The sequence below is a fragment of the Oreochromis niloticus genome, linkage group LG4 (assembly GCF_001858045.2).
Source record: "Oreochromis niloticus isolate F11D_XX linkage group LG4, O_niloticus_UMD_NMBU, whole genome shotgun sequence".
Classification (NCBI taxonomy): domain Eukaryota; kingdom Metazoa; phylum Chordata; class Actinopteri; order Cichliformes; family Cichlidae; genus Oreochromis; species Oreochromis niloticus.
The window spans coordinates 7,551,908-7,578,906 of NC_031969.2; the positions used below are offsets into that span (position 1 = coordinate 7,551,908).

At 39.9% G+C, this 26,999-nt stretch overlaps 1 protein-coding gene and 1 long non-coding RNA gene across 5 annotated transcripts in view; one reads left to right on the forward strand and one right to left on the reverse strand.

Annotated features, from left to right (window-relative positions):
* Nucleotides 1-1,471: 1,471 nt before the first annotated feature.
* Nucleotides 1,472-26,999, reverse strand: part of plppr2a (phospholipid phosphatase related 2a) — a 68,243-nt gene continuing 42,715 nt past the window's right edge. For 2 of the 4 annotated variants that reach the window (XM_005468525.4, XM_005468524.4), the window contains 5 exons: nucleotides 12,090-12,210; nucleotides 10,109-10,359; nucleotides 8,452-8,628; nucleotides 6,581-6,708; nucleotides 1,472-5,539 (listed from right to left, as the gene is read on the reverse strand). In XM_005468525.4, coding sequence (XP_005468582.1) covers nucleotides 5,431-5,539; nucleotides 6,581-6,708; nucleotides 8,452-8,628; nucleotides 10,109-10,359; nucleotides 12,090-12,210 — 786 coding nt within the window. In that variant the 3' untranslated portion in view covers nucleotides 1,472-5,430. Of the gene's footprint in view, nucleotides 5,828-6,564; nucleotides 6,709-8,451; nucleotides 8,629-10,108; nucleotides 10,360-12,089; nucleotides 12,211-26,999 lie in introns of all 4 variants that reach the window. The other 2 variants (XM_005468527.4, XM_005468526.4) reach the window with 2 other exon arrangements.
* Nucleotides 23,663-26,628, forward strand: LOC112846756 (uncharacterized). The gene is made up of 3 exons (XR_003219878.1): nucleotides 23,663-24,746; nucleotides 25,122-25,655; nucleotides 26,580-26,628. It is a non-coding gene; the product is annotated as an uncharacterized LOC112846756 (long non-coding RNA).

Below are 26,999 nucleotides of genomic sequence, written 5' to 3' on the forward strand. Positions count from 1 at the left end.
CAACACCAACACGGGGATATCTCATCAGATCGTGCCATATATACTGTGTTACGGTGCTGGTTCAGGAGAAAGATGGCCGGTGGTTCAATGAGGTCAGTGTATGTGCGAGTAATCCTTGTGGGCCATATTTTAAGGCTTTTTTCCTCCTCCTGGCTTTATAAATGTCAATGAAAGTGGATAGCCTAACCCTGTTAGGAGGGCTGCCCGATGCTAGCTTAAAGAGAAGGTAGTCTTAATGGAAGAGAAGGTAAAACAGCATGTTTCAGACAGTGGATGAGGTGTGTGGCTGCATCAGCTCAAGATAAATAAGGGTTATTTTGAGCTGTGAATTATGCAAAGCTACTCTAGTAGAGGCCACGAATAAAGCAGGACGAGTTCCCTTTGAGTGATGGAACAGATGGAGGTGGAAATTAGCCAACTACCGCAGGTCTGCTTCGTGACACTTTAATGTTACTTTAACTTACAACTCAGCAGCTAGACACTTTAGAGAGACATAGGGCACCCTGTCTGCAACTGATTTCATACACTTATTCAAAAGTAACTTTAGGTAGTAAGATTTTATATTTAAAAAAATTAAAGTCGAGAAAAATTACCTTAAAACTTCTCTCATCTTGATTACATTTAAACAACTACTTCACTTTAAAACTTTAAAAGCCTAAAAGAACATTTTTTTTCTGTTCTAATGTTTAAACTTCTGACACCCTCTCAGATTTATCAAGAGAGAAAGGGCCTAGGTTATGTAGAGTTAACGATCCAGTAACATGATTTTTAATGATAATGAACAAAGAGAAGGCTGCTGGTAATACTGCTAAGTACTTTCTGTCGAGTAGGATGTTGGATGTGGGACTTTTTTCATTGCTGTACTGACACATTTGTAAAGAATTTGTCATCTGGAGATATACACCATGTGTGTATGGGAACGGAATGGGAATAATAATGTAGTAAGTCGTGACTAATCATTTTAAATGAATCTATTTCTTTTGTTATTAGTTTTTTCTTTTAATCAGTGATACTTTGGCTCCATATCAGGAGATCAGAAGATACTTTAGGAGTTGAGCTGCATTTATAAAATACCAAGAAGGGGACAGAAGGCTTTCTAAAAAGCCCTGACGTTATTAAGTTTTTCAAGATTTTCCCAACAAAACAAAATGAAATGCAGTCTCACACCATGACAGAGCCTCCACTGTGTTTTACATGGCTGCTCACTGTTCTACCTTTCTCCTTACCTCTTTATTTTTTTGATAACCTTTTTAACCAAAAATGTAAAATTTGACCTGCTGATGCTGATTTTTTCGTCCAGTTTTTGTGTGACTTGGCAGCCTTTTCTCCCCGCTTCCTTTCCTCAAGTCAACAAAAGCATCCTGTTCACATGCAAAACAAATGCAGCAGCTCTGACACACAAAATCACCACCGATCACTCTGAGATCACAACAGCAAAACAAGCAGTGCAGACTGACACAGACAGCTTTTCTTATTTCAATATCCATTTATTGTTCTCATCACACAAATCTTTACAAAAACAGAAGGTTTGCTGCATCAGGATCAAAGGAAACACGGTCCTGCCTCTCAGTAGCAGATCTGAAGGAGACTGGTGCTTTTTATTCACATGTCAGTCAACTGCAGCGTGTTTGCTGTTTGATTTTTAAACATGTGTTACCGAAGACTTTACAGGCAAGTAAAGCTGCGGCGACGACAGTCGAGCCGGTGTAGAATCCGAGTCTTCGTGGCGGGCGTGTTTACCTTTCATGTTTGTTTGTGCCTCATTTGTGCATTTGGGTTCACAGAGGATTCACAGAGAATTTGGACAAATGACAAACTCGCACTTGCAAATGAAATTACAGCCAGTCACTGCTTAGAAAACACTTTCGTTACATTTCCTCATCAAGATTATCTTAAGGCATTTCTGCTTCACTGGGACATTGAAGACTGGAAAGAAATGAGGAAACACATGAAACAAAGGGCCATCATGCAGCAAAGGTCACATGTCTGACTCAGCTTCACAAAGTTGCAGGTACAGTATGTGGTATAAGTAGCCCTGGCTCTCTGAGCCATCAAAATGTCACAGTTTTGATTATTTATTTATTTTTTCAGTGAAATCAAACCTCTCACAAGTACAAGATGCTGATGATAATGAAGCTTAGCATCCATATAAGGGTAGTTTAGCACATATTCTCAATGGTCAAACACATGCTTTTGGTTAAGTAGAAGCTATAATGAAAAATAAAACCTACTGGGTGCTAGATCTTGATCTTCAAAAGATGGTCATTTTTATTTAGCTGAGCACAATTTAAAAAAATAACATGAAGAGAAGTTATGTTCTTTTTGTTTTAATTTCCAAAATGATAACTATGACAGCCACATAGAGTGTGAGTGGAGCGTTTGTAAGGAATGTTAACAAAAAACTAAAAGATATGTAGGCTGATGGAGGATTTAGCTGTTGTCACGCGGTCTGATGACGTATTAGCACTAAAATTATAATGCTAATGATTAACCAGAGAGGCACATATTTACAACACAAGGCTATCATCAAAAAATAGGGCCATCTTTAACTCACATCCACATGAATGGGGAACCAAAAGCGATACATGCCTGGAGAATTATCACCCAGCTCTGCTTCTCAGCGATATGAAGCCTTTTAAGCATGTTATAGGTTTTTATTCTGGTTTTGTGACCTGCAGCTTTACATTACTTCAAAACATTGCTATAGTCAGATGAAGATTCTTATTTCCATCTGCAACAATTACTCTTTTCTGGGACCTTGCTGCTTTATTACACAATAGTCATGACATTGATGAAGTCAGATATAGCATTCGAGAAGGGGTAGTGATCAAGGTGGGTTGCAAAGCAGCTTGCAGAAGTGCATTAACTGCAGACAGGCTACACCAACTCAAATAGCATAAGTCGGATCAGCTAATGTGGAATAGCATGAGGATTAGCTGATCTGCTGGTATCATGAATGAGCCTCACTTTATGCTAGATGATTAAGACTTAAGAGCAGGAAGCTCCCTTCAGTGGGGAAACCTCTGGTAACTGTAAAACTGGTCCAAGTAGACAGCAGACAGACAAAGTTAGCAGCTGGCTGGTGATCATAGTAGAGCATAGTAGAACAACTAAATAGAAAATATGCCCATTCATCATTAATATTACACCATTCGTCAAATTAAAGCTCTTATTCTGTTAAGTTGGATGTGAAAGCTGTTAGATAAAGTATTAGTGCTAACTACAATGCAATAATATGGGAATGGTGTATTCACAGCTTCACCTAATGCCTTAAAAAAGGAAAAAAAAAGATCTCTTAAGGTGTTTACATATCTATGCTTTAATTTTATGGCCCCACTATAAACTGTTGACCTGTCCAGGATGTAACCTCACTCTTGCCCTATCACAACTGGGATAGGCTCCAGCCCCCAAACTTTGATTTGGACAAGTGGTTAAGAAGATGGATGGATGGATGGATGGATGAATGGATGGATGGATGGATGGATGGGTGGATGATCAAAGCATGAAAAAAAGAAAGTGAAAATGGCCTCATAAAACTCGGAAAGTCAGGATCACATAGTGTCTGATGTCAGAGTAAAATGACTTTTCCAATCCAGCTTTATTCAGTCCAACAGGCAGACGCAGCAAATTGAAACAAAACATGAGTCATCTGAGTACTTTCCAACCGATGGGTCAGAGTGGTTCAGCACGTCTGCACGAATTCTCCATCATTGTAAGAAAAACAAGATTTTCCTTCAATCGCCACACAGAGTGTTGGTGATGCTCGTGTAAAAATCACACTCTCAATAGAAAAAAGAGCTATGTACAATATCTTACAGGTTTGGTGGTAGAAAGTGGGGAAGAGGAGAAGGAAAGTACAGTAACAAGTAGGGGGTATAAGTGTGCTTGTGCATGTGTGTGCTTTCAAATATGTTAGAGTTTATTTACATGTGCTCTGTAAAACGAGGTCTTCTGTGCTTTGTGTGTGTGTGTGTCTGTGTGTGTGTGTGTGTCTGTGTGTGTGTGTGTGTGTGTTTGTCCAGCAGAGGGAAACATTTCACAGCACAGTGATGGCATATTAGCCTAGATACAGACACCACAGAGAAGAGAGATAATTGGAGAATGTAAAAAAAATATATGTATTTGTAAAGAAAGGAAAAACGAACAAAAGCAAATGAAGAGAACAAAAGACAAAAGTGGATTGTGAGGGAGTGTGCAAATCAAAATCAGCAAAACTGTCACGCCACACAGAGCGCTTATGGCAACCACGCCGTATATACACAAACGTCAGTAAATCAATATATCGATAAAATCTCAGAAATAAATCACAGTAATTACACGACGCAGCCAGTCCGCAGCAAAGGAGACGCCATTTCAGGATGAGTGATGCTGTTCCACAGTTAAATGAAAGAGACATTTTTTAAAAAAAGTCTGTTGGCATCACAGAGAAGTGTCCTGTATGAAGGCTCCTTTTCGCAAAAGAATACAAAAAAAGCAAGCAAAAAACAAATATTTGCTCCTGAATGTGATGCACTTAATTTGGCTCACTGTTGTGCCACCTGCATTCGGGAGCTTGGATTTGTCTCATCCAATGTGTGTTTCTGTTTCACATTAGGTTTTGGCAAAATTGCAACCATCTGAGAGCGAAGGAAAACACAAAGTTGATAGCCAAGTGAAGATGTCTGTACCTTCATCCTGTTTGCTTTTGTCTGGTGCTTCTGCCGAAGGATAAGAAACGGATCCTTTGATCCCGGGAAACCTCATGCGGAGCTGACTAGGGCACTGCTACTCGACTGTGGTGGGTGCTTATGCGTGTGTCTGTGTGCGGGTGCATGGGATGATATAAGGAGAGCAAGTGTGTTTGCTTGTGTGTTCATATGGCTTGCTAAAATGATGTTTTGTACGGGTAAATCTCAGCAGCGCACATTTCCTCAGGTGGGTTTCTTTGGTCCAACACGGCGCACGTCAAAGCCGCGTCCTGAGAGCTCACCGTCACCTTTCGGGTTCTTTTCTCAAACAGGTGTGCGCTCGTACGGTTGGAGAAAAAGAAGCGGCGGACATTCTCAGTGGTCACATTTGATTTCGTTTTCGTAACAGAGCAAACCACCGCTGATGAAAGTGAGCTTCGTGTGATTGAGTTTATATACATATAAAAAAATTAGTTACATTTTTCAACATGAAAAAAAAAGGAAAGAAAAAAAAGATGTACCTGACTCTGTACTTATTGTTCAGAGCTTTACTTTACTGGTATTCCAGCAAAGAGAAAGTCTTTGAAGAGTTTGCCTATCGGTTCCCCGGGGGTTAAAAGGGCAACGGGGGATGTGTGTGCTGTGTATCATGTATTAGGAGGGGTGGGGGGGGTCTAGACCTGCGTGGAATAGGAGCGGTGCAACGTTGCGTACCGCCCAGCCGGATGGGCGGCGCATTGCGGCGAGTGCTGCTCCGACTGGTCTAGACTTCGCTGGAAATGGAGCGAGACGGTATGAGGACATCGGGGGTGGCGGGGAACCGATAGGGCTGATGGTCATGTGATCTCGGTGAACGGAGATCCCCGCGGAGTCTGCAGGGGAAAGAGAGGAGTGAGAAAGAGAGAGGAGGACGGGGCAGAGAGGAGGCGGAGGAAGAGAGAGAAAAGTGAAGAAAAGAATAATCAAGAGCAATGTACAGGGATGAGGGGAGGAAGAGAGGACAGAACAGATGTTCAACAGAGCAAAAAACAGAAATAAGGTAACAGATGGCGGAGATAGTGTTGGGGGGGTGACAACGTTGGGTAAAAAATATTCAAAGCTGGTTAGAATGGTTGGACGTAGGTGTTGTAAGGTGGGGAGGAGGAGGAGAGTGCAAGATGCTGGAGGAGAGTGAGGGACAAGGGAGCAGATTGAAAGGAGAGAGGCAAGGTGGGAGACAGAGGAAAAGAAGGCAGTCAGGTGAGGGTTAGCGACGGTGAGAGACCACAGAGGACGCACGATATTTTTCTAAATGCTTCACCCCTGAGAGAATCACTTTCGAAAATGCAGCTCTTTCGGAGAGCAGATATAACTTGAGGGGATCGTTTCCACAGCTAAGACTATTTTCTTTTAGCCTCTGCTGACTTCACAGTTTCCCTTCAGCCAAGTGCTCTGCATTATATCCAAATGGTAAATAACACTTGGAGTGTGTCAGCCAAACTGCTGATTCACCTCAAAGACACAAGTGGCTCTCTCTATAAACCAGATAACGTGAAAATTTGTAACACTGTGGGATTTTTAGGAGTAAGCAGCACCTCTTTCCAAAGCAAACATTCACACTAGAATTTGTTCCATCCTCTGACTGAAACATAACCGTGGCTCATTTCACACCACTAGCACAAATCTCACATGCGTTCTTATCAGGGTACAACAAGCCTCGCGTGCGCAGATATTTAAAGGATTCACTTGGGTGTTTTGCTAGGACTGGGCGTGCAGGTGGGCTTGGAGCATGCGTGTTTGAATTTGTTCTTTTTTGAGGAACAAAAGGAAGGTAACGGATTCAGTTAAGAGACAAGGGGTGTGTATCTCAGCGCTTCTGTGAGCACAGTTGTGCCTCACACCCACCCCCGCCCCTTACCTGAGGGCCACTTAACTTTTCGAGTGGACTCTCCACTGAGGGCAGTGTCACCATCGGCATGCCCAGCATTGACTCGGGACGTTGGGGTCGCGGTGGAGGAAGACCGGGCTGCAGCTGCTGGAAGTTGTTAATCACACAAGTCACCTGATGATAGAAACCAACATAAAGAGTTAACTGGGAGCAGGATAAGACACATGAGAGGAATTAACCATTTGCCAAATTCAATCCCTAATCAGATTGTTCAGTAACAGCTTAGTGGATTTTCCTGTGTGGCAAAATGGTTTACAAGCGCCGAATTATCTAAGAGCATGAACGTTATAGTTATTTTGGGCTTAGGATGATTTCTTTGAACTGTTCTTTTTCCAGTGAACATCTTTAATGCACAAGTTTAAATATTGTTTTCCAATCCACACGGGCTCGAAAGTACTCAACATACTCAGATATCGACATACATTCACTTAAATCTTATAATATGCGGTACTAAAGGTTCTTGTCTTTTAACTTGACAAGGTCAAGGCATATTAACCTCGCATTAGTGATCATGATTGACTACAACTGGTAGTAAGTCTCTGGCTAAATGTTTATTGGTATATGGTAAATGACAGTTCTTATATAGCACTTTTCTACTCAACATAAAAAGAATTTGACAGTACTCTCTGGATTACTTGATACTCAGAATGGGAAAGTCCAAGAAAAAATCAAAGAATGAGAATTATAGATTTACACAGGTTGGGAAGGTCTCAAGAACTGCATCATCAGCTCAAACATTTCTCATGTAAATGCGAGTTATTTGGATGTTTCCCCACCAGAAAACCCAACTGTTACCCTCAGCTGAGAAGAAATGTGTTAGGATATTCAGGAACCACCAAGGTTCAAGCCTGGCATGACCTGGAAACTGGTGGAACACCAGTGTCACTGTCCAAAGTGACGTGGGTTTTTACACTGCCGTGGACTAAGACAGTGCTAACCAAGAAAGAAGCCCCTGCTCCAAAGGTGGCAGTGTCAAGGTCTTGATGAGTGGGTGTAAACAGGAAACATCATAGGCATTGCTAACTATTGTTAGGTCTGCAACTTTCAGTTACATGATTTTTCATAATTTGGGGTCTCTATGCCACTATAATAGGTTTGAAATGAAACACTCTGTGTTCAATTGAAATTGAGACTCTCAACTTTGATTCGATGAATTATACGAAATATTTTATTACCTGTTTAAATGTTACAGTTATTTTTACAACAAAAATTGCCAACTTTAAGGGGTAACCTAGAAATGCACTTAAAAACAATTTCATAGTCAGATTAAGGTTATTTTTCAGTATTTCTTTATCAGTTAAGCAAAGAAAATGTCTTGAGTAATTTATTATTGTGGCACTTGCATTGGGAAACTGTTATAGTGGACAAAAACAACTGGTCAAAACAAAACCAGATACTATAGTGGGAAAGTTAGAACCAACCAAACCATGACTCATGCCAGGAAAATGTAAAGCTCGCCAGGTACAGTAACAGTAACAAAAAGGGGTGTGGTTTAAAAAATGGTTGCTTGGCTTCTGCTACTGTGGTGCAGCATATTAAAATTGCATATAAACCTATTTCCGAATGTCATTTAATCTGTTGAGATATTAATGTGGTCCTTAATCATCTGATTGATATGTAGCCCATTAATGACCGTTTTTGTCTTTTTTCATAATTAAAAGCACCTAACAGGAATTTTTTCTGATTATGAAGAAAGATAATAAATCATCATATGAGATATTACACAGCTGTTTTCACAGTGCTCTCTGGGGCAAGTAAGCTAGTCTTTACATGCAAAGATGGGGCGCTTAAAAAACTGAGAACATGTCTTTCTTTTTTAATCTATTTCTCCGCCTGCTCCTTCTATTCTCGCCTCACCAAAAACACAGCGATGGCTCCCCCAGTGAAGAATCCCGCCAGGACATCAGCCCAGTGGTTGCGGTACTCAGCCACTCTGACCACACCGACTAGCATGGCGAGACAAAGCAGCGTGAGGCTGATAGTGGGCTTGGTGAGCCGCGTGCCTTTGGTTTTGAACACCAGTGTCACGTACATCTGCAAAGAAGCGTAAGGGAGGGAGCGCACAGTAGGGTGCAACAAACACAGAAAGCCACAAAGAGCATGCAAGCACATAAGATACATCACTAATTTAAACCAGGTAATAAGACGTACAAGAGATTTTCTTCCTGTGATTGGCTGGTTAAAGTGGACCTATGTAGCTTGTCCTTACTTTCTCTCATTATATATTCAGCTACACTAGTGGATGGTCATATTAAACACAGCCTTTTGGTTTGTTTGGGTTTTTTTTGAGGGGGGAACTAATCATAAGAAAGTTGGCTTAAAAGGGAGGGGAGCATAAAGCAGGTGAACTGAGGAGCTACACCAAGTGGCACAGGATAAGTTACAAGAATAAGAATACTGAGATAAAAGTGAGCATATGATGCCACCTTTAAAGTTAAAGTACCTGTTAACTGTCTCGACAAAGGGAGGAAATATATAATCTGAAATTTTGTTCAGGCTAAACACAAATCAAATTTTTGAGGTGGCAGAAATCAGCATAAGTATCCACTTGATTACATCAAATAGCAGCCAGTGTTATTTCTTGTTCAGCGTGGTAATGATTGTTTACAAATGACAAATACAAACTGGTAGAAACAAACTAATCACAGTTGAAATAATTGGTAGGTGGCGCCTTTTTAACTGAAGGCAGCATTTCTGCAAATGTGTTTGTTCGGGTCTGTTTACTTGCATACATCTTTGTTTTGCTTAAATGTGAGTGGTAAAAGGTAAAAGGGTTAAATTTATATTAGTGCTGTCAGCGATAATCTCGTTAAAATGACGATAACGCCATAACTCCATTAGCGAGTTATCGCAGATCGCCCCTTGCGTGGAGCTGCACGGCGTCAACGCATTAGCGTGGTTAGCTCGTCTATAGATAGACGAGATAGACAGACAGATAGATAGATAGATCTATCTATATATATACACATATCATCCTGAAAACATGAAGTTTCATCAGGACTGGGTAGATTCCTGTGAAAAACTAAGTACACACTTACTGCATCAATAGGAATTAAGACAGTAAGTAGCAACAAGGTACTGCTAATCAAATACTGGTAATCACTTGATTAACTGATCAAGCACTCGACTTTGACGGGACTATAGGAGAGTGGTGCATAAATAAATGCCCACAAACCTCAAAGAACTTAAGCAAAGTCCTGAAGAAGGAAAGAAAACACTTATTTCAAGTTATGGATGCTAAAAGCAATTCGACAATCCATTTTATCCACAGGACCCTATGTAACTTTCCTTTTCAAATGACTGTATTCCTTAATATGTGATGGTCTTCTTTGATTTCATCCTAATCTGAGATCTAGTGGCAATGGCATTCACTAAAAACAGAAAGTTTGGCATGGGCCTGAAATAACACAGTAAAGTCAGCAGGCAGGCTTCAATTGCTAGCACACAGCTGAAACTCCTGTTAAGTCTTAAATCTTTACAGTAGCAGTATCACCTCCAGTTTTGTCCAACCTACCACTGTGTACACTGCTGAGTAGACGCTGAGCGCTGCATCCTTAGATGGGAAGGATTTACGTGCAGACATGACAATCAGCGGGTTGCCTGTGCAGGCCCGGCGCTCTGTGATGTACTGCATCGTGGACTGGCAGCCTAATGCTGTGTAGTTTGGTCGGCAGGCAGACAGGAAGTGAGGCGTCTGGTTTCCTGTCACCACCTGGCCGGCATTGGCGAAAATGGTCGTGGTGAACAGACCAAAGGCATAAACACCTGGACAGGACAAGAGTGTAGAGAAGGGGAAATTGTGGAAAAGTTAATAAGCAAGCATATATTTTATTTTTATTGAAAGAAAATATACATTTTGAAAGACACGGACATCACCAGGTGATAAAAGTAGTAAAATGCTTCTACTTCAAAGAGCCCCAGCACATTATTATGTGAGAAATTGCAACAGAATCCTCCTCCTCAGCTGATTCAGCTCAAGATGCAGATTTGTAGGCTTCTTAATATTCATGAGAGCCTTCCTGCCAGGATCCCGAGTAATCTACCTCAAACATTATGCCACATTTGATCATCCAATTAACAGCTTCATGTGCCAGCTGTGGCTGACAAACTGAGGAGTAGCAGGTCAGGTTTTTCCAGTTCAACAATTTCTTTCATAATGTTTAATGGTACTTTTTATTCTCTTTTATTTTTCATCATTGAATTATACACTTATGAAGCACTTATTTATAGACTGAGGATACCTGTAAGTGAGAGCCCAAATGTCCCCCCCAAAAAACCACATTAAAGCCTGCCATGGAGCAGTGCTGGTTGCAGCACGTCCCGAAGTAATGTGTTACTGCACTAAATTCAGTATTTATATTACGGTTACATTTAGGTCATTACTTGTGTTGCAAGTTATCTGCACGCTGAGCGGATATCCTATATATGAACAAATAGCTAGCCAAGAACCCAAAGTGACGTTAAATCTTACTGTATGCTGACCCCAGCCCAGCAGCCAGAGTTTAGTCCTGCCCAGGTAACAAAAGCAGTGATGAGCAGTCAGTCTTGCAGCATTGGAGCCTTAATTTCTACCTGTTCATGTTTCTATAGTAGAACATGAACAAGTAGAACTGTGGAAATCACTTTAAAGTCTCTTTAGGCTGTTTTTCAATGCTGAGTAATTAAGTAACAAACTAGATTAAAGTGCATCCAGAATGTTCTCACAATGCTTCACTTGTTCCACATTGTGTCATACAGCAATTACAGTCTGAAGTCTTTTTGAATATGATGTTACAAGCTTGGCATACCTATTTTTAGGGCAGTTCCTTCTTTGCAGAACTACTGCAAAAAATAGAAAAATACACCCAGTGGCTGTGTGCTTAGGGTAGTTGTCCTGTTGGAAAATGAACCTTCACCCCAGTCCTGAAGTCAAGAGTGCTCTGGAGCTGTGTGTCATCATGGACGTCTCTGTACATTGCTCCACTCCATGTTCATCTTTCCCTCGACCCTGACTCGCTCTCAGTTCCTGCTGCTGAAAAACATCCCCACAGCATGATCCTGCCACCACCATGCCCAGTGCTTGGTGCCTGGTTTCTTCCAATTTTTCTTCAGTTTTTCTTTCATCAGACCAGAGAGTTTTGTTTTTAATGGTCACACTCCAGCACTCCGCAAAATGTGGACCAAGTGAAGTGCTGCGAATACTTTCTGGATGCACTTTTAAGAAAAGTGATACATTACTTTGTTGATAATGACTAAGCATTGCCCAGTAGTTCAAAGTCTATGTGATGTCTAAATAAGTCCATGTCAGAATACAACAGGTAAAGAGAATTCATTACAAGTGTTTGGTACAAGTCCAGCTACCTGCACACTGCACCGAGGTTCCATCGTTTTGGAGGAATGGGTCATTGTGACCTGACACTGTCCACAGTTTAAATATGAAAACGATTATAAAGATTTAGATGTGTCATTTCAAAAGCCTGAAAAGGGGGCTGTGGAAGACACTACAGCATGCTCACCCAAGAAGCGTATTATGCGTCTCAGTAAGGGGTTGAAGTAGCAGCAGTCTGCAGTCACAATGGTCTTCTCCTGGGTTCCCTCTGCCTTGGTGAAGAAGGCGCATAGCTCTCCAACAAGAATCTGGAAACACACAATAAACATAGTAGCCATGGTTCCATCCATCCATCCATCCATCCATCCCTTTTCACTGTGGTCCAGATAACAGGGGTGGCAGTCTAAGCAGAGATAACCACATGGAAGACAAAGGCAACTGAGACATGTTATCTCTCCAGTGTGTTCACAGGAGGGATCCTAGACATAAAACCACCTCAGCTGGCTTCTTTCAATATGGAGTAGCAGCTCTAGCCCCTTCAGAATAACTTGCATGCTACCTAGAAGGCTAAGCACTTCAGAAGAAGCTAATTTCTGCTGCTTTTATACAGTGTTATTCTTTTAGGGGTATTCCATATATATACATATATAGGAGAGGACTGGAACATAGATTGACCAGACCATCTACAGACACATCTTCACATTACGTTTTGGTAAATCGTCAAAAATTGTGTTGTATAATATCACTGTAATTTTTAAAAATACACTCTACTGGGGTTATGCGTGCATAGATCAAGTTTAAGCATGCCATTTATGCATGACTCCATTGTGATCTCTGTAGTTAGTGAGTCCAAGTCACTACCTTGTTTTATTTTATTTTTCCTTTATTTTTTGTGTTCCTCTTGTTCTTCCTGTGTGGTTTTGTGGTTTGATGTGCCATGTTGTCCTGATAGGGGATGCAGCCACCATTAGAAGGTGCTGACAACAATGGTTAATAATATCCACAAGCATGCAAGGCACCAAAGTTTCAGAACATTACATTGCAACACAGTGATCAATTAAGTTCACTTCACCTCTCAGTGGTTTTAATGTTATGGCTTATGGTTGTACGGCAGTGGCAGGAATAGAAGCGATCATATTATCTGTTACAATTGAACAACTCATAAACTCCACAGACTGTTCACTGCAGAATGACAGTGAGCTCAGGATTTGTTTATCTTCAACTGTAAACATGACATAGCTCTACAAATGATTTAGCCATGACGGTATTGCAGCTCCAAACATTACTTATGATCTCAGGACCCACTGTGCGAAAATAGCTAATTACACACTTTAATCATCATCTCTTTAATTAAGTGTGAGCTCTCTGGCTGTAGTGCCATAGAGTTGTAACCTCAGTACAGTGCTGCAGATTCTGTGAGCGAAAAATAGCAGCCATCGTTGCTGGGTGCTCACAGTTTTATTGCTGTTTTTGTGATGAGCATCAGGCTTGGAGCAGAGAGTCTGGTCAGATGACTTTGTTCAATTCGCTCCCAGCGAGTCTGAACAGCGGTGGCTCTCCAGACTGATGATCCCTTAATGGGCTGCAACTGTGAGGCTCATCTGTATGAGAGCCTACTCCACTCAAAGACTATAGCACACACTGCAACAGAGCCCTGAGTAACCACCTATGGCAGATATATCCTTCATCATCCTGACAATATGCATGCAGACTGTGACAGAAGTGGGACCTACATTAACACTGATTGTGTTCCACAGACTCATGAGCCTTGTTCTTACTCTTTCCATGCTTAATATAATTCACCATTTACATTCACAGTGGCAATATCTGAAGCACTACTGTAAGGGGAGACGGAGCAGGAGAAAATGAAAGAAAGAAAGATGAGAGATGCAGAAAACGATCGCGTTTCAGTCAGGTTTGATATATTTCCATGAGGGACCAGCCAAGATGAAAGAGTTAAAAGCATGCAGGGACCCAGCCAGTGCAGCAGCGCTGTGAAGTGCATGCCCAGCCAAGTGATTTCTTTCATTAGAGACACACGGCCCCACTGGGTTTCCCATGGCAACCATCTAAACACTAATAAAAGCATGAAATCAAAGCCAGGGGGGGATTAATCAGAAGCTTCAAATCAGAGATGTTATGGGTAGTATGAGACTCTGGACAAGCATTTAGGGGGCAATTAAAAGGCAGGATAGCGTCTGTTTCCACAGGGACAGCTTGTCTGCAGAGCATTTAAGCCTGTGTGCACCACAAAATATGAGATAACAGCACCTTTTAACACTTTACCTGCGGCATAGATGTGGAGGAGTGGGTGGCAGGCTTTTTAGAAGCATTTAACAGCACTATAACCCCCAAAAATCCTTTATTTTTAAGGCTTTACAAAACTCCAAATTTCACACTCAACATTCCCAACTCCTCACTGCTTCATGCTGAAGTCTCTTCTAGCACTGTCCATCCTGCCCCTATTGTCCAGCTGCTATAATCCTCCCAAGAGAAGTTCTTATTTGACAAAATTGATATGCTTGCAGAGATTTACTTCCTATCGGTCTCACAGTGTGCCTCAAGTAACAGGCTTTACAGACCGTGCCTAAATCAAGTAAAATTTTAAATTAGAAAATTAAAAGGTTTATAAAGTATGTCCACTTGGATTTTACATTCAATTAGTTAAATTATTACATTAGTTAAGCTTCAACCTAATTGATTTAAAGCAAGAAAAAAAGTGAGTTTACTTTTCCATGGGATTGCTCTGCAAACGTCTAAATAGATTCTGTGTTAAAAACGCTTATTTTCAGATCTCTCTAGCCATTTTTGACTGTTAGATCTATTTAACAGTTTAAAGCATCTGTTTTCAAGTCTTACTTACTTTGTATGTTGTTATATTGCTTCAAGTTGAGCCCATTATTGGAATAGCATGTGCCTTTTACAGTAAAGTTAAACAGTAATGTGTAACACAAACAGTGTGTGTGATTTGCCTGGTGTTGCTCTGGAAAGTCACCCATGACAGAGATCAACAGGAGGACTTAACAGCTCTACATTTTTGTAAAGTAAAAAGTAGCACAACAATAACACCTACCTGTGCTGATACACAGAAGTTACACTCTGGTTGTTGTGACTTAGAGACTTACTTCTGACCCTTGTTTTTCGCTTAAGGGTAACCTTGGCCCTCTGGAAAAGTCCACAACTCCCTTTGCAAAAAATCTGGGAGTGTTCTTTGATAACAGTTTTTTATTTGAGAAACAAATAAATTCTGTTGTAAAAGCCAGCTTCTTCCAGCTCAGGGCCCTTGCAAAAACTAAGAACATTTTGTCATCTGCTGACTTTGAGAAAGTGATACATGCATTTATTTCATCCAGGCTTTACTGTAATAGTCTTTATTTTGGTATCAGCCAGGCTCTGCTCTCTCGTCTTCAGCTAGTTCAGAATGCGGCAGCCCAACTTTTAACAGGCAAACATGACCATATTTCTCCAGTCTTGGCTCGTTTACACTGGCTTCCGATATCTTGGAGAATTGATTTTAACATGTTATTGCTTGTTTTTAAGTCTCTGAACGGATTAGCTCCGTCACACCTCTCTGACTTTTTAACTAAAAATATTCCAAATAGAACAATCAGGTTAGCTGATAAGTTGCTTGTAGTTGTCCCTAGAAGCAGGCTAAAAAGCAGAGGAGACCGGGCCTTTGCGATTGCTGCGCCCAAACTTTGGAACAGTCTGCCTCTTCATATTAGGATCTCTCCAACACTCGACATTTTTAAAACCCGTCTGAAAACACATTTTTACTCTTTAGCTTTTAATTGTGACTGAGTTTTTGTTTTATTCTTTGTGTGTGTTTGTTATAGTTTTTAATTTTTTACTATGTACAGCAATTTGGTCAACCTGTGTTGTTTTTAAATGTGCTTATAAATAAATACATTGATTGATTACTTATCTATCAACCAACTAATCTGAGCAAGATAGTGTTTATTGAGTGGGTGTAAATGAAAATATTAGGTTTACATGAATAGACCTTAATGAAAACATGCACCAGGCCAGGAGTTTTAAAGAGATAAGCTCTTAATAAGACAAAAATTTGATATAATAATGTGAATTTATGGATTTAACGTTACATTTAGATCCCCTGGTGTTTCGATGAGATGATTTAAGTTGCTTTTAGACTCAAAAATTACCTCTAAATGTCTTTGTCTAGTATTAATAAAGCGGGTAACAGCTCTCAGCAGTGGGGAAAAAAAGCACCCAACTACTCCAATAAAGTGTGACTAAGTATCGCGTTAAAACCCTGATTATACCTCATTCATCTGTACAATTCAACATTTACACCCTAAATGTTGATAACATCTTATAATGCTGACTTTCAAGTAATCTGATTACATGTAAATTTTCAGTGTAATTTTCTTACATAAGCACACTGGAAAACTTTAATGTATTCTGGTCAAATGACATTTACTTGATTGGTATACATTTAGTTTATACAAAGCATCTTTTCCTTAATGATTAATTATTAGAATACATTTTTATATTTTCAGCTGCCTTTTAATCAATGTTGTTGTCTCATGTTATATGAGAGCCAAGAATAATTTTTTGTGTGTACAGTGTGTGAAATGTTTTATGCTGCCTCACTTTGCAAAGCAAATCCTCGCTCTCAAAAGCAGCAGCAGCAAAAGAAAAGATGAGTTTAGGAGTGAAGAAAGAAGAGGGGGCGCTGTGCTGAAGGTAGAAAGTTAATGGGGTTAGGGTTAGTACTGCAGGAATACATTATTCATGCATTGATGCCATCCGTGCGAATCATGAAGCGCATTATTTCAACCAACATTTTTAAATCATCTCTCTCGGCTGCGGCAGAATGCACTCTGGCTCCCTGCCTCTGTCCCGACTGCTCCTTCAAGGACTCACGGTTAAATGTGATGAGGCTGTCACTGCAGTTTAGAGACAACAGGATTATAATTCCTTGAAATTAAGCTGCTCATCAAGAGTACGCGATGACAAAGCGGAGGTAGTGTGAAGCATTCGGAAACCAAGGACATGTGGCTTTGTTGCTTCAGCGAGCTGCAAAATCGGTACGTAAAGGTGAGTGACAGGGAGTTGCATTGGTCACATGATGCAAAACTAGAGATGAGTTGAGGAATGAAACATTAATACAGACGTGAGACGTGATTAACAATCTGCATCATGACTACACAGCCCATTTTTGTCCTCACAAGGAGGCTGGAGGATTCGGCTCTGTGTGTGTGTGTGCAAGTAATCAAATCTCAATTTGCGAGTATTAGTAAAATGCGAGTGTGTATTCAGACTGGCCCTTTTTATGAATGTGTGTCTATTATAAGGCAATAAGCGGGGACGTTTTACTCTGAGCCATGAGATGAATGAAGAGGATTGTGGAGATGACAGGGGAGCGGTGGGAGTTGGAGAATACAGAGAGCAACAAGAAAGCAGGGAGGATTAGAGCAACATTATTAAAGAAGAGGAGAACGGAAAGAAATAGCATTTTAGATAAATACATTTCACACCCATGTGCGTTATTTTATATCTAGCTTTTTAATTAGCAGTTTCACACTGAACATGTTCATTCAGAAGAAGGAGGAAAAGAAGTCAGGATACACGATCCAGCAGTTTCCTGCAAAGCCGTGTTAAACAAAACCAGCTTCATCTTTTTTTCCCTTTTAGTGTATGAAAGAATGAATTTCAGAGAGCATATATAAGAGCAACAGCCAGACATTTTAGCATCATCTACAATAATGAGATGAAGCTGTGAGGGCCAAATCAGGCATCTAGGAAACAGCCGGGACCTGCTGCTTAGCAGCAAGATACAGATTACTTCCATTAGTATTCCTCTCTGCAGACAGCTGACTTTGGTGTGTTAGTGATCAAATAAGGTGGCAAAAACAGAAAACTCAAACCACAGGGACAGATGAAAATATGACTCATGTTAGGCTCTGAGTATTCACATAAAATGTATCAGTATTTATTAAGCCTTCATAGCTAGAATCTGTTTAATAGTAAAATGATCAAAGACAAATTTCTAGTCTACATTGTTAACCCTTTAAACCCTGAACTGTTAAATAAGTGCCAGAAAAGTCACATTTCTTGAAAATGGAGTGTTTATAAAATCTTATGACAAATAAAAAAATATTACTCCGCATATATGAGTTTAAATTTGTATTATATTGGCTAAATCTGCCAATTATTATAGTTTTATATTTATTTATTGGCAGTTTTTTGCTTTGTTTAGGTGTTTCAGGGGCAAAAAAAAATCAAACTGGTAGTGTAGAAACACTTATTTATCAAATATGATAGACTAGGTGTTAAGGGCTTAGGTTAATTTCACCTGCTGGTGAACACATTTGACCCATTGTACTGTTTTCCATTTATCTGAACAACATGATACACTTGGTCTTAAGTCCAGTAAGGTCATTCTTTTGTGATGTGATGCAATATGAGAGAAGTTCGCACTGCATGGGTGTTTTGCACTTTGTTAGTTAGTGATTAATTTTCACTTGGTGTTTTTTTGTTTGTTTTTTTCTTCACTTACTGGTTTGGTTTAGCCACCAAAGGTACTTGGTTAGGTTCAGGTACTGAAAACTACTCGGTGGGTTCAGGAAAAGGTTGGCGTGTGGGCTAAAATATTCTCCTTCACAACAATAACTCTGCAGAGTGAAAAATGACTCTATCCAGTATGTTGAAATGTGACACCAAGGGGTTCTTGTGACAAGCTGGAAGTGACAGACCCATCTCACTACAGCCATAACCCACTGTGTCACACGCCAATGTCAAAGGACCTCGTGCATAAATGTGACACGCCAAAGCCTTTGAAATAGCGATATTTGAAGCCCCAGGAATGCGCTGCTGATTTGTCCCATGTTTCTACAGCCTGTGAAACAAGGCGACAAGAGCACACACAAGGCTCACTTGTTGTAGTCCACATTCATTAAACTGTAGTTTCACCGCAGTAGATCTACAACAGCATTTGCTATCAGGTTATTAAATACTGCAGTGCAAGTGTAGCTGGATACTCTGTGTTTGTCTTTTCCTAAGTGCCTGTGACATGTAGTTCACTCTGTGATCTTTTCTACTGAATTTGAGAAGCAGTGATTAGAAAAAGACATGATACATGAATGTAGTCCAGAATTAATCCACCCTTGCAGGACTATCATTAAGTGCAATATAAACCAACACTGTTTTTGTCCCATATGAAAAGCTGGATTAGGGCCAAGCTCCTTTGTTTTTAACATTTTCTTTCTTTTGCTTTTCTTTGTGTGAGAGGGATGGGTGGGGTGGGGGGTGTTCTAGGTATTTCTTAAAACTGGCCATGGTGCAATATAGCTGGAGGGCATTGTGCAATATTTGAGTGTATTTGAGCTAAAGCTTAGTCATTTGGGAGTAAAATCCATGTACAGATTTTAGTGACCCCCTTTGGTCCCTTTAAAGCATAATTCTGGTTGCAGAGCTATCAGTTATTCCCCATGAACAACTTATTACAGTTTGCATTTCTGCCACTTTCTGGTGTGTGGAAATCTTAAAATACACTAGCTGCCTTTAATTTCTTCTTCAAGATTTTGCTATTCTCAAGTGATTGTGTCAGCACTTAGCTTTAGGCACCCTCTCAGGATCACGACTGTGTAGCAGCACGATTTTATATATAGTTTTTATTTGTCCTGGCTTATTTTTACCTAGTGGAAAATACTGTAAATGAATGCGAATTTTAAGAAAGTTTCTGATTTCTTTTTTGCTGGACATGCATCTCCATACGTGGTAGTTCTTATTGAAAATAAATAGTGTATAGCTTTCAACAATATAAAGATGAGAGAGAAGTTAGGATAAAGCAAGAAAAATATCCTCTGTCAATGTTATTTAAAGATTGTATGTAATGTGTTTGTATAATTTTGTTGCTGCAGATGTTTAAATTGTCATGTTTAAATGACTGAAATGTTCCAAGTTGGACTGTAAAATAACAACAGAGAGAAACTGCAGGTTTTGTTTAAACTGTAAGTCCAGAACAAACAAAGCATAAAGGTGTAAAAGTCTGAAAAGCAAACATCCAAAATACACAGACTAGAAGCATGAAGAAAAAGAACACACGGGAGGAAACAGGAGCCAGTCAGACACATGGGAAGTGAAACCCTAAACAAGACCAAGCAAAACAGGAAACAACCCCAAAGTGCACTCACTGGTCATTTCATTAGTTACACCTCATTAGCTTTAGGTTGGACCCCTTTTGCCTTCAGAACTGTCTTAATTCTTCAAGCAAAGATTCAACATATCGACACAGACACGGTGCATACTGACATGACAGCATCAATCGGCTGCACATCCATAATAAGAATCTCCAGTTCCAGCACATCCCAAAAATGCCTATTGGACTGAGATCTGGTGACTGACAACAGTGAAGTGATTGTCATGTTCAAGTTATCTAAAAATTCAAAACACAACACAACCCCGTGGCCTTAACAGTTATCCTTAATGTACCAGTAGTTCTGTATATCTCTATGTTTCAAGACACAATCACTCACATATTGTATAGCTGAAAACCTTTGTTGGGAGATATTCAGTTCATGTCTGTGGCTTAATTTAATGAAGGCATGCTGCAATTCTTGCATTGCATGGACCAACTGCAGACCCACATTGATGAAACGCAGCTCTGCAGCCATGAGACTTAATGCTTCTGACAAGATTGGGAAAGTCATTCATGTGTAAAGTAATGCGATGCAGTGTATAGATGAGATCTGGGCTAATGGATGTTAAAGACACGGCACCTGTCTGAGCAGATCAAGATCATTACCTTCCTTTCCTTACATGTGGATCTCACCAGGACTTTGACTGTGAGGGGTGGGTGCTAACACGACACTCCTGGTCTCTGAAAATACAGACTGGACGAGTCTATAGATCAGAGACTTCTAAACACTGATAAGATATGATGAAGAATAACAACTGAGAAAAGAACATGATCTCATTTATGGATGAATAGGCATATGATGCATAAGTGCAAACACAATTGCATTCACAAGGCCAAGGGGCACTTTACACAAATGTTACGGCTTCTACAAAAATGGAGCCTATCAAGCATACACGTCAACACACATCATACAACCTAATAAACACAGAGTGATGCCCTTCTTCTACTAGGAAAAATGCAACATCACAGCCACTGTCATTCTGCTTGGTATCTGTCCAGAAAGTCAAACCCCGCCTGCTTGTGTTATCAAAGTGATCCTTCTTCCTTCTTACATAAGCACAATCGCTTCATCATTGCGTAGCAGCATCACTAATCCCCTTCTTTCCCTTTAATCTCTCCTTTCCTCTTCCTTTACCTTAGTTTTTTTTCAAACTGAAAGAAAAAAGTAGGTTATACTTTTCTTACTTTTCCCTTCTCTATTTTTATCTTGTTCAATTTCACACCCCACTTTTCTCTGCTCGGTAACATCCCTTAAAATATGCATCAGTGGGACCTATGGCTGCTTTATATCTCATTGTTATCTATCATTCTGTTTCTTTCACACTTCACGTCTTTGCTGGGACATTGTTTATTTACAATGAGCCACCTGGATGCACATCCGATGACAGAACTTGGATTTGGGTAACAGAAATTTCATGGAAAATATTCCCCATATGTAGCAAAATGGGAAAAGATGTCAGCCTGTAGATGTGTAGACCTACTACACCCGTGAGCCTGGCCACTCATATATACGTATATATATATGTATATATATATATATATATATATATATATGGGTCAAAGATACCTTTCCCACATTTTATTAAAATAATAAATCATTAAAATCATTATTAAAGTGAATAAAATTATATAACCTGAGCCTGTTTCTGCCAGACATTTCTTCCTGTTAAAAAGGAGTTTTTCCTTCCCACTTTTGTCTGTTCATAGGGAGTCATATGATCATTGGGGTTTCTTTTGAATATTTTAGAGTCTTTACCTTCCAATATAAAATGCCTTGAGGTGACTATTGATGTAATTTGCTAGATAAATAAAACTGAATTGAATCAAATTGAATATATTACTCACAGTATTGCTTTTATACTGTAAACAAATAAGCTAATAAGCTTTGCAGGTGGATTCTATTATCTTTAGATACAGAGATTAGCTGTTTTTTGATGCTAGCTTAAGCTAACTGGTGGTTTCAGCTTCATATGAGCGGTACAGAATAACAATGGTATCAGTGTGAGAAAGTGTTTGGGGCTGGTCGTGCAATCAGATACACAAGCTTCCTTTTCCAAATCAGTATACAGTAGTACTGAACAGAAGCATGCAGATCAGAAAACATCATGTCATGTAAAATCCGCATGCAACAGATTTTAGTTTGCTGTGATGGCGCGCAGTATTTAAAATTTTAGGGTGAAAAAACATTTATTGGAAACTGGTGATATTTTCTTCAAAAGTAAATATTTAATAGTAATATCTGAGAACCTTCAAACCTTTTTCCCCATTTTTAGATAAGACAGTGACGATGGAAAACAGGAAAACTTTGAGACACATTTCCTTTCAGAACGTATGCCTCTGCTTGCTGCCTTTAGCCAGAATAATGTTTTACAGAGAACTTGTGTGAGTATTAATCCACACTACTGCATTTTTGCTTAGAAACATATGAGTATTACAAGCATCACTAAAACAGTTTACAACTCCTTAAATGGAGACCTTTGGAAATACTGTCAACCCAGTTTCAGGTTTTAGACTTTTGGAAATGAATGATAATCTATGCTTGTTTCATTAGACAAGGAGTTTATGTCATAATATTATAATTCATAGAGTTAACTATTGGTAGGAATACAAACTTAAAACAAATACCAAGAAAAATCTTCAAGGCTATTTTTGATATAAAAAAATGTAAAAAAAAAAAAATTACATGCAAAGATTATAACAACACAGACAATAATATAGAGAGTTGTTTTTAATTTGTCTGATGTAGTGCTGCACTACTGATGATTTGAAACCATTACTTCATTAAAGATAGAGATGGTAAGGTCGGCTACCACGGTTTCCATGTAGTTGCAAACTAGTAGACTTTTCTCAGCTTCAGTCTTCAGAGAAACGTTTATTTACAAATAATTATTTCACACTGTTAAATTAACACCGTCTATCATTATTACAAATGGGCAGGACTGAAAATGTTAGCTACCAAGCTCCTACATTAATGTTATTGTTTTATTATTACCCATAGCTACCACCTTAACGATAGCTTAGCAGATGGCTAATGTGGCTATTGGATAAACATATCTTCATCTGCTCCATTATTTCCCGAGGCGTCGCCACATCATTTGGATATATTGATGTCTGATTTGGCACAGTTTTTACGCTGGAAGTTCTTCCTGATGAGCCCATTTATCCTGGGTTGGGAAGGGCACTAGAACCAGTACGCTAGCTTGAGGCTGGATTTATATGTGTCAAATAATGGCTAATAGATAACATGTGCACTGGCCAGGTTAACATTTATGGTAACTGTTTAGTACTAAAGCATTGATGAAACTGGAGTTTTACTGAAATTCCTGATATATGTTTTTTTAACGTTTTCAATCTCCAGTACCGTTAATGTGTTAAGCTGCTAGTGAGTGGAGGGGTCAACCCTAACCCTATGTCCTGACTGAAGTTTAGTGTCAACTAGAGGAGGTTAAAACGGCACTGTTGATATCGATACAGTTGCTAATTAGCATCTTCTTTCACTGTCCTGAGTGTTGGATAGAGGACCTACACTTCAGGCTGAATATTAAACAAACGGTGAGGCTTTATTGTGGTTGAACAAAGTTCCACTTTAAATACAAAAAAGTCCAACTAAAACCATATAAAAAAAATATGAAGGCACAGACAGGAGCAAACCAGACTGAAAAAAGGAAAGACTGTAAATACATTTTGTAATAATTGGTCAAGAAGAAAGAACACAACGGGGGAGAAGAACACAGTGAAAACAAACAGGAGATCAGGGGAAGACAGAGACAGACAGCAAAACTAAGACAGGATATGAAAGAAAACCAGCCTTCAAAGTAAAACAGGAAGCAAAAGACAAATACTAAACAGAGACAAAAACACACTTCAGATGACAAAGAAAAGAGAACAGAACAGGAAATAACACCGAAACAAGATAGAGGGGAAACAGCGAAGGTACTTGAAACACCCTGATTTTATTTGAAGCCACTGCAGTTCCTTGTATTCGTTATTTTCTGCAAACAAATAGATCTCTGCTCTTTCTCTACACCGCCATACTCAGTGTGCACATGATGAGTGTTCATCATCCAAAGGACAGAAAATATTTCTTAAACCATCCTAAAACGTACATCTGGAGAGATTTTTTTAAATGCTGTTTTAAAAAGAAGCATTATTACTGTGAATGCAGCGTGAGTGTGAGTTAGACGCTAAAAAGAAAACCTAAGACTTGGACCGATGTACCCATGTAGAGATGTCAGAATAGACAGTAGCGAACCAGTATGCACCCCTGTTGTGAATGCAGATTGGGCACCGGCATTTGTCAGAAACCTCTGAGGTGTTGACTGAAGCATGGCAGTCCACCAGCCAAGCAGGACCCCTGAGGTGTCTCTGCTTTCGCCTGAGTAAAAATGGATCAAAGCTAAGAAGCAGAAATGACAACCACTGTTCAGTCTAATCTCATTTCACAGGAATGGGTGACTTCTGCTGAAAGCACTAGGAAGGCATGAACTTTATCTTTCTCGCCCTGTTCACTGCATAGGCAATCAGGTTGATGCAATAACCGCCCTGGGCCATAAAGGAAAATGGTGAAGTACAAACTGCAGACTTATGAAGACACAGAGAAGCTGGTGGAGGTGACAAAGAAAACAAAGAAGAGAGAAGGTGACGGATGGAATGAGGGGATGTCAGTTGATGATTAAAATGGTATGTTGATGCAATCCCCTGCTATCTTAGGTAGGGTGATAATCACCGTGAGGAGTCAGATGAGAGCTGTGACTGCATGCCAGGCAGAATGGGAACTGTGCAGACTGTGGTAAATTAGCCTTCTGTATGGATCCCAGCATCACAGATAGATAGAAAAGATAGAGAGTCTTTAATGTGCACAGAAGAAAACAGCACGAACTGCTTCTTTCCATGAATAGAATCCTTATCACTTTCTTTTTCTTAAAGTTGCTTTTTTTTACATGATTTTCCCTTCTGGTATCAGCCTCCATATCAGATCTCTCTCCCTGCATTACCATCACCTCCTCTATTATTATTTGAACATTTTCCTTTTTATTTCCTTGCTCTCCCCATCAGAAGCTAAGGAACAGAAGTCGAGGGGGCAGAAGCCTTCGCCTGCGTGACATATGCTCTCATGGCAGCCAGTGTCGCAGAAATCGATGCCGCCCCTCTGCCGCCATGGAGCCCACCCTGCCATCTGTCTCATTAACCTGGCTTAGCAGCATACAAAACTAGACCGTGTGCTCGTGGGCCTGTGTATGAAAACATAAAGGAGAGATGCTAAAGAAGAAAAACAGCGGGGAAGACCAAAAAGCAAAAGGTTAAGGAAGAGAGAAAGACTGGAAAATGGGCACTCATCCTGTGTGCACAATTTAAGATGAAGGTGAACTGTTTTGTGGGGTGGCCAACATGAGGTCGTAGTTTGTGTCAGTGATGCACAGAGAGGTTTAATGGAGGAGGAGGAAGCAGGCAAGACATCTCTGAGAGAGGTTAGGTAAACCCTCACATCATTCAGCTTCACCTGTTCGGACCTCAAAGCTCCATCCCTGTCACTACTGCTTTGAAACCTGTGAAATACCCAACACTTTTGTGGAGGCTGTGGCTCAGCAGGTAGGTAGGGACATCGTCTCCCAGAAAGTTGCTGGTTCGCTTTTCAGCTCTTGCAGCCTGCATGTTAAAGTATCCTTGGGCAAGATACTGAACTCCAAGACGTATCCACTGAAGTGTGTGTTAGACAGAGTGCTTAGGTATGGAAAAAAGTATGTGTGTAATTAGGTAGGCTTGTAATAAAAAGTGCTATACAATCAATATATTTATAGAGTACTTTAACTAAATTGAAAACATCTGTTTATTATCGATGCACCAAGGTTAAGTTAATGTTACCGTCAGACTTGATTGAACTTTAGCACTTGAGAAGGGATATTTTACTGTTATTTTATCATTGCATCAGAATCATATAATAAGCATTGCATTAAAGCATTTATTGAAGCTATTGACATTACATTAACGTTTGTATTACAGTGATTATAACCTCATGTTAATCTTCTATTTACAGGCGTTGGTATAATCATATAATCTTTCATTACAGGTGTAACCATGATCATCTTTATACATATTGCCGCTTAGTGCTTATTATGGAGTTGTGCTCACGTCAGTAAGGGTTAAAAGCTACAGTCAGCGGGATGTCTGGCTGATCTATTGAGGGAAGTGACGTAGAGCATAGAAGGCCGCACATGCTTACAAAACACATATATCATGTTATTCATCATGATCCTTTATTCATTTATATTCTTTTTATTAAGCTTTGAGTAGTGGCATTTGATTAGAACATTTATTCAACATATTACATGTATGGTTTCAGTTAGGTTATTGCACACATGCTGAGTTGGCCTCTGTCCTTATAGACAGAGTGAATGCTGAGGTCGAGGCACACACGCACACACACAAGCAGCAGTTAAACTCATGTGTAGGGGAGAGTTCAAATATTTAAATAACAATCTGCAAAGCCTTGTAGCTGTTTGATTATGCTTGCAGGAGAGACTGTTTGTTCCAGGGGATAAGCAGAGTTAGAAGATTACTGGGAAGGATCTGGCCTCGGGGAGAAGAAGATGTTCTTTTAATGTGTTAAAAGTTGTCAACATTGATTGTATTGTACCTACTTTACGCATGAGGGGGCGTGCCAATACCCTGATTTTCATAAAAACTATTGTTGTGTGGTTTTCAGAGAGAGATCGATGCTGTCTGCGTGCAGTGTTCATCTCCCACACGTGTGTTCATTAAAATCATCGTTTGACTTGACCCGGCCGGACCAGTGTTGTTATTTTGGTTTTCCTCCTGTATCCATCCCCAATATTTTGAACCCGTGACACACTTTACCTTTAACATAGCTAACATTACCACTGTCTTCAGCATTTTCTAGGATTGTTTGCCACTGGGAGAAGTTGGGTATTTGGG